This window comes from Brugia malayi (genome assembly GCF_000002995.4).
Source record: "Brugia malayi strain FR3 genome assembly, contig: Bm_v4_Chr1_scaffold_001, whole genome shotgun sequence".
Lineage (NCBI taxonomy): Eukaryota > Metazoa > Nematoda > Chromadorea > Rhabditida > Onchocercidae > Brugia > Brugia malayi.
Genome location: NW_025062475.1, coordinates 1421399 through 1439655, shown reverse-complemented (window position 1 = coordinate 1439655; position 18257 = coordinate 1421399). Strand labels below are relative to the sequence as shown.

The following is an 18257-nucleotide window of genomic DNA, read 5'->3' as shown; positions in this document are numbered from 1 at the left end:
TAATACTTTTGAATTGTTTTATTTTTAGTGAAATATTTGTGTTATTGATGTTATCAGTAGACGGATATTGATTTGATATAAAATGATAGGATAATGAGATGCATTAATAAGGGATGGATTTTAGAATCTAAGGGTTACTCTGGTCGGTTGGTTCAATTTTATGGGCAATTGGTCTAACAGTTGTAATGAGAAATGGAAAGAGAGAAAAGGTAATGGTCAAATGAAGAAAGCCTTTATAGGCTGCTATCATCAATTTGAACATCAATTATTGATTTACATTTTCTATTCTATATATACCAGTTTATAGGGTTAAGAATAGTTGGTAGTGTTAAAAGAAGGAAAAATATTTCAGGCAGAGGTCAAATAATTTGGAAAAGAAGAAATGAATGAAAAGGTCAAGTTGCTGAGCAACAGACAGTGAAAAAAACAAAAAAAAAAAAACATCATCATATTAGAGAAATAAAGGAATGGTCACTTTTAGCAACGATGACCTTCCACATATTGACCATGCAGGTAAAAACATTATTCTAAGTTTTTTTTTTTTGGTATACAAAGATTGAGTTGGGGCTTTTTTTTTTTTTTCTTTTTGCTTTGTTCTTTATATTATTCGTTTCTAATTTTAAATTTTAATCATTTTAATTTATTATTTAAACTTTCGATTATTAATTATAAAGTGCAAAAGAGAAAAAAACAGACCTTAGGGAATAGATAATGCAAAAATTGAAGAAATATAATTGATATTAAACATATAATTAATAAATTTGATATTACTAGAGTGACTGATAAAAATGATATTATCAGTAGACAACTGATAACTTTGTTAATATTGCTTGTATGTGTTAAATTATTTCTGATTTTCTAGAGTATTAATAAAGTATGAAATGAATTTCTAGGTATATATGTATATATAAACCAAGCACGAGATTTATAATAAATTCTTTAATTTATTTAAATTATCAATATCTTTTATCATCTCTTCAAATTAACTGAACACAGTATGTTATTAAATAAATGGCGAACGATGGAGGATAATCATTAGCATTAAACTAACAATGATAATGATTAAAGATATTCAACAAGTTTTTTTTTTTTTCTTGCATTAAAAAGAAAAAGAAATTTTATCATTTTCATTATTATAATGATTAATCATAAGAATTTCAAAAAATTACGAATAATATTATAATGATTAATCATAAGAATTTCGTAGTGTTAAAAATTACGAATAAATTGCTTTACATAGATTTTTTTTTTAAATATTTTAATTAACAATATCATAATTATATCTACTTTTATCCGAATCGGAGTGATTAATTTAATGTAATTCCATAATAATTGCAAAAATTTTCTTATCATTGATTATCGTTTTCCTTTTTTTTTTCTTGCTATTGCTATATTAATTTATACAATTTCTTGTAATATTTTAGAATAAATTTTGTCTTTAAATGTTTCCGTGGCGTCAAGAATTAAGTCGAGAGCGACGTCTATTCGTTCTTCAGCGCATACGTCTAATTCTAATTTCTGGTCGATGTTCATGGGCCCAAGCTATACCAAGCATTGATCTTCATGCTTCACTTGTGGCTGCTGAACGACGAGCATATGATCATGCTCGAACATTTGATTCTTACGTATGTCTAATTTTTACGTTTGCTAGCGATGAAGCAAGACGTCGTCTTCAGCATCAACAACGGCAACAGCAGATGCAAGAACGTGAAGTACGTGAAGTACGAAGTGATTTATCATCGGATGTTTCAGAAAATGCACAACTATAAAAGGCATCACTATCTTTTTTTTTTTTAAGCGTTTATCAACGATGAAGTATGATGTCAATTTTAAAAATTAGCAGCAACGATAAATAATAAAATAACTTCATGAGAAATTTTTGAAAGAAAAAAAAGGAAAAAGAAAACACTAATTGGTATTTGAAATGATATATTGGAATATTAAAAAGTATTCAAAAGAAATAAATTTTTTCGTTGAGAAAAATTACTATAAACTCAAATTAAAACACGCAAATGATAGTAAGAAAATTTGATTTAATTATTTATTATATTCAAATTATACAAATTAATTGTGTAAATACTTTTCAAATTATCTGACATATATTTATTTACTGCACACTTATCCATGTAGATGTACGAAAATATTTTTTCATATTATCTTTTTCTTTAAATTCAATGCAATAATTCATTTAATTAATTCAAATTAGACTTTTTTTTTTTTTTAATGTTATTATCATTACTTTTTTTTTTTCTTTTTCTTTGATCAAATGTTCATTCTAACGTTGATGGTGTCAAAATTATTACGGTAGTTACTAGAAAATTTTCGTTTTGTGTTTCTATCTTAGGAAATATATGTTAAATGTTACTGTTATCAACCACAAATTTTCTACATCAAATCTTTCTGTTAGCTCTATCTCAGGTGCTACGTCAAATCTTCTTATTAGTTCTATCTCAGGTACAACGTCAAATCTTCTTATTAGTTCTATCTCAGGTACAACGTCAAATCTTCTTATTAGTTCTATCTCAGGTACAACGTCATCTGTTAGCTCTATCTCAGGTGCTACGTCAAATCTTCTTATTAGTTCTATCTCAGGTACAACGTCATCTGTTAGCTCTATCTCAGGTGCTACGTCAAATCTTCTTATTAGTTCTATCTCAGGTACAACGTCAAATCTTTCTGTTAGCTCTATCTCAGGTGCTACGTCAAATCTTCTTATTAGTTCTATCTCAGGTACAACGTCAAATCTTTCTGTTAGCTCTATCTCAGGTGCTACGTCAAATCTTCTTATTAGTTCTATCTCAGGTACAACGTCAAATCTTTCTGTTAGCTCTATCTCAGGTGCTACGTCAAATCTTCTTATTAGTTCTACCTCAGGTACAACGTCAAATCTTTCTGTTAGCTCTATCTCAGGTGCTACGTCAAATCTTCCTATTAGCTCTACCTCAGGTACAACGTCAAATCTTCCTACTAGCTCTATCTCAGGTGCTACGTCAAATCTTCCTATGAACTCTACCTCAGGTACTACTCACATATTATTAGTTTACTACTCGCATATTATTAGTTCTACTTCTCGCAATACGTCAAATCTTGTTATTATTTACTCTACCTCGGGTACTACGTTAGATCTTATTATTAGCTCTACAGCAGACAATCTTAGCACTGTTCATTTCAATGTGTCAAATATTATTATAGTTGTTTAGAATTGCATTTTTTCTTTTTTTTTTTGTTTCAACTTTGGAAACTAATGAGGTGACATCAAGTGATATCATTTTAATAGCATTGTAGATTATCTTACTTCTGTATAAACTCATTAATTATCATGCTTCTTCAACAACAAAGCAAAAAAAAAAAGAAAAGAAAAAATAAAGGTAAAGGTAAAAGTATAGTTGTCGTGAAGAGTATCATATTTTAAAAATACATCCACATGTATTAATATTTTATCATGTAATCCAGAAATTTCTTGCAAATAAAAATTTTCCATTTTTAAATTCTAGAGAGAAAATTCTTTTTGCTTATATAATCTAATTATAATTAAAACATCATACTTTTAACAAAATAACAAATGGATTGTAATGAAATCTTGCTTACAATAATAAAATTCGAAATGATTTTTAAATAAAAATTTACAGAATAAATGTACAAGTGCAGATAATACAATAATTTGCTTGCATAGATTTTTTTAATAAAACTATCAATTTTATTTTGAATATTTCACAATCATTTATTAATATGAAATCAAAAGAAAAATTTAGTTATATTTCTTTCCAAATTAAATGGCAGTTATTTATAATGTGATTTGATGCATAGATCTCGTTCCTTTATAGCATTAATAATTAGAATTTGAACATAATATTTTGATTTTTGGACATTAGCATCGATTGATAAAATTATCAAATCAATGGAGGCTATTTTATTCTATAGAATTTATTTTCTCGCATGCAAATACACTGATATTCAATGGTTCATCTGACAGCTGAAATTCGATTTGTGGAAAATGTCTCAAAGATCTTACCCGAAATATTTGATCATACCCGAAATTTTTATTTTTAGTTGTTAATTTGCATGAAATTGTAATCTGTTTCCATAAACAAAATGAATGAAATCGATAAAATCTGACAAAGATCGATAAAATCGATCGATTCTTCGATCGATTCTTCTTCATAATAACATTCAGAATTTTAATTTAAAATATACGTGTATATATATATGAATGGCTAAAATACTGCTTTTCATTCTCTTTGAAGATTTCATTCCGTTCCATTTATAATAATTAATTATGAATTATTTCACTTAACTTTAAGTGTCACGTAAAATACGTGTAAGACAAATAATCCATAAGAATGTGCATGAGATAAATATAAACAAAAAAAAAAAAAAAGAAGAAATATCAATTGTAAAACTGTATTTAACAGTGATACAGCACAGTCTTGTGATAACTTTTGTTGCATATCACTGATATAATTTGCTTAACAGTTGCTAAATCTGAATATGTATTAGAAATGATAAAATTTCTACCAGAAATTTTCTAAACTATTAACTTGATAGTATCTTCGGAATAAGCTACTTTAACAAAAAACTATGTTCAAAAGCAAATTGATACATAAGCAAATTAGAAAACTGATAAAAGTAATGATAAATTAACTTATAGTCAGCAAAAGAAAATTTCGGTAATATTACGCCAATGTTTTATTCAGAATAATAAATTGTTTACTTAAGAAAAGTGTCTAAATAATATTTATGAAATTTTCTTGTAAATTTTTAATCAGTTATTTTGATTGATTTGAATTAATGACTGTTAAATAGTACAGTGAAATTAGTAATCATTCAAATAGTAAAATTAATAATCAATTCATTTTTTTTTTTCGATAATAATTTGCAATTATAATCGGAATGTAATTATCGTATCGGCAGAAATGATAAAATAATAAAATCTTTCACTGAATTGAATACGAAGCATTAATGTATTAAAAACAATTCGATTGCTCATAAATTTATTGTCCAGCTATTGCATTTAATTTACTTTAAATTTACTTTAATAAGGAATTTGAAAAAGAAACTGATATATTTATAATGTTATGTGTGGAAAGCAACTTATTACAGTCCACTTTCATGTATTCCATGCAATCATTTTAACTATTAATCTGTTTTCAAATATTAATTTTCACCAAATTATAAATTTGCATTGTTTAAAAATTTTCAAACATTATGTGAAATAAATTTGATTTGTTGTATTTGTCAACAAATTATAATTAATTGAAATTAGTTCTTAAAAAATGTGATGGAAAGAAGGAAAATCATTCTCTAAGTTCATTGAATGAACAGTGAATTAATTATGAACAAAGAATTTGAGGTGAAATAAGATAAAATAATTTAAAGACAGCAGAAAGAGGAGGAAAAAAGATTGCTGCAAAATTTAATTGCTGTAATTTGAGGTGTTCAATGGGAACTGCTTGGGATAGGTGTTTTCATCGTCACCCAGTCAGAGCGATGCAATGGAAATAATTATGAATCAGGGTGATGCAATTCATGTATGCTTTCGTGCATTTCCTTCCTTAATTAGATGTACTTTGTTGGTGAATTGTTTAGCTGTGGCTTTAGTTTTCTTTGGGAGCTTTGTTAGTTTCATTTTTCTTTTTTAATATTTTGTTTAAGATTGTATAACTCTCGAAATCTTCCTGTTTTTTTTTTTTTCAATTTCTTGAAATTGAACTTTCCATTTTTAGAACAAATTGTTGAGAGGGAATTTTATGGCTTGTTGTTTCAAGCTGTCACAAAAATTTTAACATTTGTTTGATGCCTACTAGAAATTTAATAAATTTTTAAGCTTACTAGAAATATAACAAAAATTTAATAAGTTATTTGCTGTGTTTTTTTTTTTTTTTGTTTTTTTGATATCTCTATTTGGTTTGGAATGTATGGGCAGCATTAAATTTTTAAATGTGATTCAATAGTGATTTGCCAAATAACTTTTTTGTTCCTTTCAGATTTTCTACTTAAGTTTAATTTTAACATTTCATTGCTTATGTATTTTTTGATTTGAAAAGAGTTAAATATGAATGGAAGAGGCAAGTCGATTCCGTGACTGTGGTTTTACTTATACATTTGTTGTTACAGATGACGTATACATTATGTATGGTTGGTCAAATAATCATACGCTGATTAATTGAATGTAAACAAAGTGGTCAATAATAGAAGTAATAGAAAAAGAAAAAGGGTAAGAGAAATGAGCATGGAGAATTTGGATGTTATAACCAGTGATAAAATGCTGACGAATCAATTGTCGGACGCTAGCAGAGATGATAGTACAACTGCATCTGTTCTAGAATCCACCATCGAAAATCATGGAAAATGGGTTAGCATTATGGATGATTTGTTATCATAGTTGAATGCCAATGATGCTTCTGCTTTTGTTCGAAACCAAACAGACAATCTAACAAATGACAAAATTTCCGCTAATGGTATTTGCAAGATTCACTGGAATAGGAAGTGAATGAGACTGATTCTTTGATTTAGCTTGAATAGGTTTGGCAACTATGTAATATTTAAGTTTCTATTACATTTAAATAAAATTTTCAAACTACATTTGATACTGTATTATCATTGCATTAGGATGATTGCTCCAATCATCTGGAATGTTAGGGTTATCTTTTCTATTTTTTAAATAAGTTTAAATTTTATTAAACTTGGAGGTAAAAAGATTTTATCATTTTAGATTATCCAAAAAGAAAATAACCAATCTGATGCAATGAACCAAGAAAATAAAATATCAAACACAATTTGTGAAGAGGATGTTACAGCGATATCATGCGAAATGTGCCATAATTATGAACTAAATTTAACAAAAATGCAGGTGAGATTGGTTTTTTCAATTAATTTTTCTTACAAAGAATTGCTTGTTCCTGCTATTTCGTTTTCTTTAAAGGGTGAAGTTATGAGAAGGAAAAACCTGAATCATTCTTCATAATAATTTTCCCCTTATTTTTTATTCGTATTTGTCTTCATTAATTGAATTTTTATAACTGTTCAGGACGTAGAGCGAAACTTGAAAGAACAGTTATCCGCTGCACAACATTTGGTTAATCGTTACCAGAATGAACTCTCTGGAGAGCGCTTGTACAGGTTCGTTCTAAAATGCTTTTTTCCAACCTTCCCGATAATTTTATAATGATTTCAGAAGGGAAATGGAAACAAAAACAACCACATTATGTGCAGATAATGAAAAAGAAGTGAATATAGCGAAAAATGAGAATGAAAAGTGTTCTAAACAATTGTCTGCCGTCGATGAAAGGTTTGGTTTTTTTTTTGGTTTTAATGGTTTATGAATTTTATTAAACGCATATGGTAATCATTATGATTAATTAACTTTTAGGTGTATAAAGTTGATACGAGAACAACGAAACAATATTGGTCGCTTGAAGGAACGTTTGAACATAATGAATAAAGATATGCACAATTTGAGCAGTCGATATTTAGTATGTTTTTGCACAGCATATTTTATCTTTGTTTCATATTGCGTTTTATATATTATACTAGTTTAGCAATTTCAAATTATTTTATTGTATTTTTTTCAGAAGTTGCTTGGTGCCAATCGTAAATGCTCTACAGAAATGAGAGATCAAACGATAGAATTGCCTCAGGATGTTGATCAATTGCAATTTTTGTGCCTCCAACTAAGAGAAGAATTAATTGAGACTCGTGCAGCTAAAGAACATGCTGTACGTTTCCGATACTTTTCTTTGAATATTGAGTCTTCAAAACAACAAACTATGAGAGATATAACTGCCCATGTGTTAGTAGATTATTCGAGAGGACTGACATTTGAAAATTTTCATTCTCACTCGGATAATCTATTAGCTGAACAGTGTTTACAAAACAAATATCTGCAGTGAGCAAATAAGTTGAACTTATGCAAACATTAACTGTTATAAACTGTTGAATTAGTGATAATGCTTAGATAATCATTCCCTTTTGATCTAACACGGTTTCGTCACTCGAAATGAAAAAACAAGATGAAAAGGTTTTCTTTCGGAAATAATGAGAGAATCTACCATTTGCTTTCGTAATCTACTTTACTATCATTAAAAATATATTTGCTGATATATTTTAGGAAGTAGTGCTGAGAGATGAGATAACAACACTAGAAGCGCAAAGGAAGGAGGATGAAATGGAAAAGAGAAGGATTGAAGATGCTTACACTGAGCGAGTAAATGGTGTTAGCGAAGAACTTGGTTTTGCTCGCAGTCAGGTATATTTATTTGGTTTAAGGATTTTTTTCATATTGTTAATCCAAGATTAATCACCATTGGTTTACATCTTGTGCGTTATAGTTAGATTCGATGAAAGATGCATCTTCGAAAGTTGAAGAAATGAACAAAAGGATGACTGAATATAGGAAAGTAATCGAAGATTTGGAAAAACAGTTACAATCAGTGCAAAAGGAACGTACTGATTTGGAAATGTCTGTTGCTTTGTATAAGCAGAAGTATGTTTTGAGGACTTCCGAATAGGTTTTATTAGTTATCATCGTTTTTTTTTTTTTACTGCTTTATCAACGGCAGTTTACTTTAGATGCGCTGCTTTGCAACAAGAATTGGATACATCAGAAACCGTACAAAAGGATTTCGTTAAACTTTCACAAAATTTGCAAATTGAACTTGAAAAAATTCGACAAGCTGAGCAGGTATTTAGTTTGTTGGTGTTCTATAATAATATAGAGATCGTCCTACTTCTAATAATAGATAGTCACTTGCGTAATTACAAATAATAATTACAAGTCAGTTAGTGTCCATCAGTTAGGTATTCATGTAAGATGGTATTAAAGGAAGTGCGGTGGCAGTTCGATGAAGATGTCCATGCATGCAATCAGTGTCAGTCAAATTTTTCCAAAAACCGTGTTAAATTCCATTGTTATCATTGTGGCAAGATTTTCTGCTCAATCTGTTTATCAGCAACAATACCTAGTGGACCGCATCGAAGGCCAGCAAGAGTTTGTCAAGTGTGCCATACTCTTCTAAGCAGGTAATTGCTTCTTTTTTTTTTTACTTTAGTTTTTAAGTTTTTCATGGCAATATAATTTCAAGTGTCTCTAGACTTTTCACAACATTGCAGGAGGTTTTATAATGTTAATCTATTGATTAATTTTTAATTTGCTCTTTACTAGTGGAATTAAAGCATGTTGATTAAGTTTTATTTTTGCTGATTAAGTTTAGAACTATCGTTAAGTTCATTATCCTTAGCTTAGAACATGCAACTGATTGAATAAATCTCGAAATTAATGCTTTTGCTAGTTTGTTTATCTATATGTATGACTTATGAATAGTTCTTTTTTTTTTTTTTAATTACAGTAAAGCATTGTATTTCCAGGGATTCCGCTCCATTTTTCTCACATAATTTGGCAGCAACATAGTTATGATTATCAGATCATTCCAGATATTTCTGTCTCAGAAATGTCGAATTATATGAGTATTTTGACGAGGTAAAAAGGTGTGATAATATTTGCTTTACTTCTTTATAATTTGTAGTTTTAAATACTCATTTCCGTATGTGAATTAGGGTTAATTTTGTTTTATTTTCTATAGAAGTTTAGGACAGGTATTGGGTTGGGAGTTCTGGTAGCTTCATGCATTTTTTGAATAATAATTCTCCAACTTTTTTTTATATTTTTAAAAATTTTTAATACTTTTTGCTATTTTTTTTTTTCTCTTGTGACTGATTAAAGTTCGGCATACTTTGTTTCAGATAATTTTGCTTTTTGATAATAGATCTATTCCCTTCCATATTCAGGTTTTATTCAAATACTAGATTACTTTTGTTGCTCACACGATCCTTGTAGTTCTGTTGTATCCTAAGAATGCTGATTTTTAAGAGTCGATTGATTTTTAACATATTAGGTATTTAACTGATTTTGATTATTTAAACGGGTAAATTTGAATGCAATTTTTTCAGTTTAAAGTCATTAATATTTGACCAGTCGTTGTGTTTCAAGGATCTATCTAGTTATTACTGAAATTCTATGATTTTTGGGCATGCTTAAAACTGTACTATAATATTTCATGACATAGGGAATGCTGTGAATTTTGAGATTCTTCATCTTGTGCTGGTTTCCATTTGTTCCTTTTTCATATGTAATCCTAATTTTTTACATCACTACATTTGATCGTCTTTTTTCGTTTTGTATGATATACAGCTCAATCGATAAAATCTGGAAATTTCTATGTTTTAAGAGCTTTTATAGGGTCACTCTACTGTTTATGGTCACTGCAAAACTGCAAAAATATCCCGTAATGACCAAAGACGACAGTTATAGGTTATTTACTATTTTTATCATTGTAGTTTCGATAAGGGAAGTGTGATGTTTCTATTATATTATCAGAGTATAGTTTACCTATATCTTACAAGCAGTGTTTTGTTATGACAGCTTTAAAGATCATATGAGACACATGTCCTAATGAAGTGTCTTATGTTAACTATTCTAATCCATTTACGTTGTTTCTGTCTGACTTTCGTCATTAATCAGACTGATAATTTCTGGTGATATTCTGTATAACTCCGGTTAATTGTTCATAGTTATATTTATTATGAAGAAGTGTTCATATGAGATATGTAAATAAAAGAGTTAAAAAGGAGGAACGAATCAGTGTACATAACTTATATGGTTCACATTTATGTATAGTTTGATAATTCTGATATATAAATAACGTTTCAAGAATTCTTAGCCATTTTAGTAGAATATTCAGCTGTTTCAACCAAAAAGAATCCAGAATTGATTCCAGTGTTTTCCACTCCAGAAAGGAAGAAAAGGAAAATGGGAAAATATGCATTTAATTCTTTGTTTTTTTTTTTTTTTTTTTAAAGCCTCCCGTGCAATAATTACACATGAATACTTACATCATCAAAATCACATTCTATTAAACTTGTAAATAAACGATAATTAAGATTGCAGCTAAACATATCTTCCTATTTTATTTTAAACTTCCAGCAAATGTTCTTTTTTTTTCGTTTGATTTTATTTTCCTACTTAATTATTAATTATATATGTATAAATTGCAAATTACAAAAATACGTATCCATTGATGTTAAGCTTTTGTTCTGGACTTCTTTTTTTTCCACAAAATTATAGAATTGTTTATCTAAATCTGATTTATTGCCATTTATTTCAGATAATTTATTTCACTTAATTTTCATTTCTCTCTCTCCCTCTTAGATTGCCACTTTTTTTCCATTTCTACTGTTTTTTTTTTCATGTATAATCAAATCTATTAATTATTTGATTGGACGAATAGTATAAACGTTTAAATAATTATTTAATACGAAAATAAGAAAAGAACATTTCTTCTAATTGCTCTTGTTGCATTTAACGATGTAACTATGTTCTCTCACTAAAAAATTGATTGATTTCTGAAAGTTTAAATGTTTTCTTTTCACTCTTTCTGCCTCTCTTTTTTTTCTTTTCATTTCTTGGGGGTAATTTGTAAGAATTTTTCTTAAATTTATTTCATAAAATTATTAATGGGATAATTTCAAGTTAATTATTAACTACTTTGTTGAATATTGTTATACTCTCGGTAAAATCAAATTCAGTAATGAAAATTCAGGAAAATTAACCTTCTAATAGACAATAATTGATTCCTGTTTTATTTTATACTTTGTACTTTATACTTATCTAAAAAATTTTATAGTGATGAGATTGACCCTAACATTCATAATTATCAGTGGTATATCAATACCGATAACTACTGCATTAAAAATGAAAAGTGTTGGAGTAAACGGAACTGTTATTTGTGATGGCAAACCTGTAAATGATGCATTAATTGAGTTATACAGCGAAAGAAATGGTTCGTCTTTCTTTTTTTTTTTTTGAACTATTATATGTCTGTAAAATATGTAGTAGTATCATTTAAATATTTATTTGAATTTAGCTTAAATAATATTTGTTGCATGCATAATGATTTATACAGTTTGTTATTTATTTCGTACGTTATTTCTCTATCGCTAATTAAAATTAGTGCAAGATTTACTTGAAATTAGCTAAATTTTACTGAATTAATGGGTAGAATCAAGTGACTGTGCTGAATTGTTCCGGATGTAATAGCCGAGAAGATAACATGAAAATACTGGCTTGTATGATCTGCTAATTATAAGTGAAATGAGCCATCTTTGCCTAACTAATTAATTTAAGCTTTCTTAAGGTAGGAATAACTGTGATATTTTCGAATAAATTGCTACTTAAATATGAAATATTTTCATAATTTTCAGCTGGGAAATCAAATGCAGTACTTGCTAAAACAAAAACGAATGAGCAGGGTCATTTTATAATCAAAGGAAGCTCAAAAAAAGATACGTTTGATCCACAGTTCACTATAAGTCACAAATGTCGTACAAAGGTTTGGTTCACTTATATTATAAAGGAAATATAAAATTGAGATATATATATATATATATATATATATATATATATATATATATATATATATATATATATATATACAACTCTTATAAAATTGACTAAAACATTTGCCTTCAAAAATTCATTAAAAAATCAAATATCAGTTTCAAACTAAAAGACAAATTAAAAATTTTCAAAATTTTTGTAGCTTTGCACACGTAGAGTATTCCTTCGTATTCCTGACAAATATTTCACGCTCAGTTCAAAGCCACATGAAATCTACGATGTTGGTGTTATTGATATGAAAAATAAGTTCCTTACTGAAACAAAAACATGTCCGACCTAGAAAGAAATTATTCGTGTTTTATACATATGTTTTTATAATATTTGATTGGAGTAAAAATGATTAAAGAAGTAAGATTATGCGAATAATATTAGCCAAATTCAATGAATTCTATGCTAAATGAAGGACTAATCATTTAGCTTATTATAATTAAAAAGTCGATAGGTGATAAATATAAAATATGATGAGATACCTGTCTATTTCAACAGAGCAATTATCATATGTGAGATCGATTGTGCAAAGAAAGTGATAAATCCAATATTTTGATGAAACCGATGTCAATAGCATTTTATACAAAAGAAGTAAGAGAAGCAAAACATGGAAAGATTTAAATGTGATTAGAAGATTTTGCAACAATATCACATATTTTCGTAGTATAATAAGAATATAACATTAAGAGTAAATTAATGGAAAATCCTTCACAAGAGGGAACCTAAATAGAATTCATAATGGGACTTCATTTTTCAGCTTCTCTCAAACTTCCATTAACCTCTCTTTTTCTTAGACTTAAAAGAATTGCAATTTACATGTCCTTAAATAAAAATCCTCTCCTCAAATAATTCTCCATTCTTAATGCTTATGAAATATCATAGAAGCTCAAGTAATAAAGGGAATAAAATTTCATACTAAAATAGAAACTGTTATGAAACAGAATAGATTTTGATTATTTTACGAAAAAAGGTAGGATAAAATATTGTTGAAAAAATGGCTGAAAGGCACTACCTCAACAACGAGAAACTCTCTTTCAAAATCAAAATGAAAAAAGAGAAAAAAAAGAAAGAACAATATAGAGCATGAAATGTTATGCCATGCCTTACTTTATTTTTAATCACCATGACTTGTCAGGTATCCACCTGATCAAACTGTATATTCGATACGATGGAACCTTAATCTTCAAGCAAACTAGAATTCCACTTCAGTAAGTATCTAATGATAACAGGAAGGAAAGAGTAGTATGCAGTGCGCTCATATAATGCATATTAAATCATAATTCCTTGGATAAAATACCTAAGTTAAGTTGTCTACGAAAGATAAAACTACGTAAAATAGCACAACAATTTGGCGAACGTAAACCAATTCCAACGATAATTTCATCCATAGCATGAAAATTCCAAGCATTCTTTACTCCTTCCACTTTATCTTCAATACATTTAATCATCTCTTTGTCGTTATCTTTTTTCCACAGCATAAGTTGCAGAGTTTCATCGCAGTCAATTTTCACAGTGTAATCTCCATTTAAGCATAGATTAGTCATAAATAGCCTAAAGGACATGTAACGGTCATTTTTTGTTTCTCTTCATATTATTTTATAACAAATAGTTCGAGAGATTTTTTTAGTTATATGATTGTTCAGCGATTGCAATACAAAAAATTGTTGTTTTGAAAATGGCTAATTTACTTGAGCAATAAAAACATAAATTTACTTTTTCGTTTACTCCTTGTAATGATCTCTTCTTTATTTTACAAAGTTTACTTTTTAAAATCGGAAGTTCCAATACCTATGTAAAGTTGATCCTTGAAGGACGATATGCACACCAGAAGATTCTGGAAAAACACCACTGGCCAGATAAAAAGGTTGCATTTTTGCTTCCGCCAAATTATAGTACTAAAAAAAATGCTCTGTTAATACAATAAAAAACTCAATTATGTAATAAATTTTTTTATTATTAATAAAGTTTTAACACTATTTACTAACAATATAAAATCCATTTTAACAAGATTTTTTCATACTTGACCAAGCGTAACTAACAATTCCAATCAGTTATTACTCCAAATTAAAAGCCAATTTCTGTTAAAATTTGAGCTAGGATGTTGTAAACTAATTTGAAACTAGAGAAGCACACTCATTTGGCTTAAAACGCAAGGAAGTGTAAATACACAAAACGAAAAAAACTTTTGAGAAGAAAAATAATAATAGAGCTAAGACAGACTTGTATGTATCTATTTTCATAATGTCATATATCAATTCAAAATCAAAAAATTTATTTCCGACTCAAAGCAGATTCTGATCCTATTAAGACTGTGTGAGACATATTTATGGTAGTTTGATATAAATAAAGGTAAAAGATGCCTTGCAAGTATCCCTATATTGGTAACCAGAACTAAAATCGGTGTCAATTGGTAATGTTGTCAACGGATGTGGTCGAACAAATGTAATCAAACGATCCCAAAATCTGCAAAAATGTTTGGAAAAATATTATAAATCAATTTCGTCTGCTAAACAATTCTAAACGTTTTTGATGTGTCTGCTGTACCTTAAAAAAGAATGGTCAAATGTTTTATATTGAAATTTTTTGCATTTTCTAGAACTTTATTAGTTAGACATTCTTCTTATATTTCCCTCTTACGAAGAATGTCTAACTAATATGAGAGAAAGCAAAACGATGAGATTAGAAAAGGATAAACGAAAAGATGAGAAGAGATACGTGAACTACGTGTTATGTTAGTTCGCAAAAAAATGATAGGAAAAAAAGGTACCGCAAAGAATTAATGATGATTTCTCGAGAAGGCATTGTTTCAACAATCCATCCAGGAGCAAACAACGCAATTGAAAGATTATTTTGACGGGGATACATGAATGCTTCATGACAATTCCAACCACCACCACCTGGAAGAATTAGATGTTTCAAAAAATTAGAGTAGTTTCACATATTCAAATTATGATAAAAACAAAGATTCCAAGGTTGAACTTCAGATATGTATTATTCATTGATGCCGTTGAGCGATTTCTTTAATGTAAAAAGGGAAATGAGAGAGTAAAACAATTAGTTGTTGAATTTTAAATTCATCAAATATTAAACAAATTTCTGAAGCAAACAGCACTATCCGTCCAGATAATTTCGCATGATAGAACTGTTCAATTACAACAAGTGAAAAATTACCATGACATCCACGGCCAAAGCAGTCAATTCCAACAAAAATATTCCGATGACGATGTTTAGCTCGTATAGCACTTGTCGATAGCTGTTTCACATTCCATATATAATTTAGGAAAATACCATCCGTAATATCGAACCACCTTCTTTTTTATAATAAAATTTATAATTTACCTATTCTATTTCTCTTATAATATTGCGGAAAAGGGAAAGTTAGAATAATACAATATAATATTACAGTAAGGTATCAATAAATCAATCAATCGACAAAAAATACCATTATGTGATAAAAAAAAGATCAGAAATATTACAAATGATTTACTGGTTTTTATCGTTCAGCTCATTTTGCCATTTCAATTCACCATCTACTGTAACCGAATCATACCATATTACACGACTTCGTTCACCAATTGTTTGTCTCATTTCATTTGTAAGCGTTCTCAGAAACAAATCAAGGCAAATGATAGATTCTGCCTGCAACTATCATAAATTTTATTAATCAAATCAATTCCTTACGTTTTGAATAATTCTAAACCAGTGATCTCTTATGATGAGTCATATATTTGTAAAGATGTAGTATTTGATGAAAAAAAGTCAAGATTAGATCTAATCTTGACTTTTTTTCATCAAAATATGTTTTAGAGAGAAAAAAAAAATATGTTTTAGAGAAAAAGTGATAAGAAAAGTGAAAAAAAAGTCATACTTTCATTTACTTTTTCCTACGGAATAAAACATTATTGATTTGATTAATAAAATTTACTTATTAAAAATCATACAAACTTATTAAAAATCATACAAAAATTTACTTATTAAAAATCATACAAAAACAAACCTCTATTTTATTTTCGATATTAATTAACCAGCCTTCAAAATTATATTTCACAGCAATATTTACCAATTTTTTCACCGTTTTTGTCACACTATCTTCATTTTTGAGAAATTCTTTACAAATATCAGCTCCACTGTGCCATTCAGTGATTACAGTCCCTAAATACTATGAAAGAAAATCAAAATGTAGAAAAGAGAACAATACATTCAACAAAATTTCCTGATTCTTGGCAATATTAGTTTTACATTTTCTCTGTTTTAACACTACTGATGATTCATTCAGCGCTTTTTACTCGTATCCAAAAGTACTTATAAGTTGCTTCTAATAACTTACTACACTTCAAATTATGAGCTTATAAGAATTCGAGCATAGAAAAAAAAATGCGACATATAGGTACTTACAATTGTAAAATATCACTAAATCTCGAATATCTATGAAACTTTCATCGTTTTCTTAAAATTCTGTACAGTTAATTCGGTGTAATATTAAATCCAGTACATTCATTTAAAACTGTTTTATTCGAAGATTCACGCTTTAACCTCTCTGACAAAATATTAAGGGAATTCTCGCTTTGTGATATTCTCGCATATATTTCTAATATACAATCCTTTTTATACTTCTAATCTTTTTTACATTTTATCAATCTTCTTTAGTCCATTCAAATCAAAATTTTGCATCCAAACATCAGTTTCATTATCATACCAAAACAGACTTGCAATGCTTGCTTTTAATTATCAGTTTTAACTAACAACCTAACAGTACTGATAGAAATTCCAACTTGCTTGCAGTGGCGAAATAAATTTCAAATACCAAAGATATTTGGACAATTACTATAGCAATTCTTACATGGATTATTTACAATACATGCAACCATAACATACTATAATATTAAATTTAAAAAAAAGAGTGAATTGAAATTTACTTACCAAGTACTATAACACCATGCATATGAGCTTGATTAATCCAACCTAAAGGTGGAATAGTAACGAAATGATGTGAGAAATATACAAAAATATCAATGTACCACCAATGAAAAAATATAAATGGAGCTGTTGAATCTGTTACTTCACAACCATCTAATCTAAAAAAAAAAGAAAAAATGTATATCTAGTCATAAATGTATAATTATTTCATAAAAAAAATATGAAGTTACCTTTCCTCATCCAAATATCCTCCTTTCATGTCATGACAAAGTAATGTCTCAGGATAATTGCGATGTCTCGTATAATTTTTTAATGAATTACCAATCAGACAATGTGGAATGATGTTTTCATCCCAGTTCCATAATTGATGAACATCCGTTATAGGACATGTTCCTAGCATTTGCGTCTAATGGATCTGATCTCTATGTAAATTGATGACAATATCCTTCAATAAAAAAAAAAAAAAAATCAAATTTCCATCTACTCGAAAAACTTTTATAAACTATTGGTAATATCATGCACTTGTCGGTTTTCAACATTGTCCAACTGTGCTTTATAGTATCAAATAGTGCTAAATCATATCAAAAATATATTTTAAAAATTATAGACAAACTTGAAAAAAAAAAAAAAAAACACTGTTGCCTAATAACAAAGTCATGTACTGACGAATAATTACTAACAGTAGAATCCAAATTTAATAGAACATTTTTGATTGGAAAAACAAGCCATTAATATTAATATTAACCACATGTGAATGATCGTATGTACAATACATGAAATATCTTGATTAGTAAAATATGTAAAGCTCAACTATTACAATAATTATAAAGTAGTTATCATATAAATAAATTAAGCATATAATAGATAAGATAAAATCACAAGTAAAATCACTTAATAATGC

At 28.1% G+C, this 18257-nt stretch overlaps 4 protein-coding genes and 1 further gene across 7 annotated transcripts; 4 read left to right on the top strand and 1 right to left on the bottom strand.

Moving 5' to 3' along the window:
- Nucleotides 1-1442: 1442 nt before the first annotated feature.
- Nucleotides 1443-3200, top strand: Bm8086 (Uncharacterized protein; the record flags this gene model as incomplete). The annotated part of the gene is made up of 2 exons (XM_043076207.1): nt 1443-1728; nt 2527-3200. The coding sequence occupies 2 exons, from the start codon at nt 1443-1445 to the stop codon at nt 3198-3200; spliced, it is 960 nt and encodes a 319-aa protein (XP_042932141.1).
- Nucleotides 3201-6223: 3023 nt separating this feature from the next.
- On the top strand, nt 6224-9406 carry Bma-rabn-5 (the record flags this gene model as incomplete). Of its 2 annotated transcripts, XM_001894939.2 has the most annotated exons (11): nt 6224-6352; nt 6713-6850; nt 7028-7119; nt 7175-7288; nt 7370-7472; nt 7572-7715; nt 8108-8245; nt 8328-8482; nt 8569-8680; nt 8822-9018; nt 9364-9406. In XM_001894939.2, 11 exons carry the CDS (start codon nt 6224-6226, stop codon nt 9404-9406), a joined length of 1365 nt encoding a protein of 454 aa, XP_001894974.1. The 2 variants fall into 2 exon arrangements, with proteins under 2 accessions (XP_001894974.1, XP_042932140.1); XM_043076206.1 differs by lacking the exons at nt 6224-6352; nt 6713-6850; nt 7028-7119; ... (1 more) ...; nt 7370-7472; nt 7572-7715 and having other exon boundaries at nt 8165-8245.
- Nucleotides 9407-11680: 2274 nt separating this feature from the next.
- On the top strand, nt 11681-12731 carry Bm8085 (Transthyretin-like family protein; the record flags this gene model as incomplete). The annotated part of the gene is made up of 3 exons (XM_043076205.1): nt 11681-11834; nt 12256-12383; nt 12594-12731. 3 exons carry the CDS (start codon nt 11681-11683, stop codon nt 12729-12731), a joined length of 420 nt encoding a protein of 139 aa, XP_042932139.1.
- A 982-nt stretch (nt 12732-13713) lies between these two features.
- Bma-eng-1 lies at nt 13714-17756 on the bottom strand (the record flags this gene model as incomplete). 2 transcript variants are annotated; one of them, XM_001894941.2, is made up of 9 exons in its annotated part: nt 13714-13990; nt 14228-14334; nt 14800-14902; nt 15207-15336; nt 15611-15750; nt 15927-16078; nt 16437-16591; nt 17360-17514; nt 17587-17756. In XM_001894941.2, the coding sequence occupies 9 exons, from the start codon at nt 17754-17756 to the stop codon at nt 13714-13716; spliced, it is 1389 nt and encodes a 462-aa protein (XP_001894976.2). The 2 variants fall into 2 exon arrangements, with proteins under 2 accessions (XP_001894976.2, XP_042932138.1); XM_043076204.1 differs by having other exon boundaries at nt 15611-15747.
- Bm15617 lies at nt 16186-16244 on the top strand. The gene has a single exon (XR_006227999.1). The product of XR_006227999.1 is annotated as a pre-microRNA Bm15617 (primary transcript).
- Nucleotides 17757-18257: the final 501 nt, after the last annotated feature.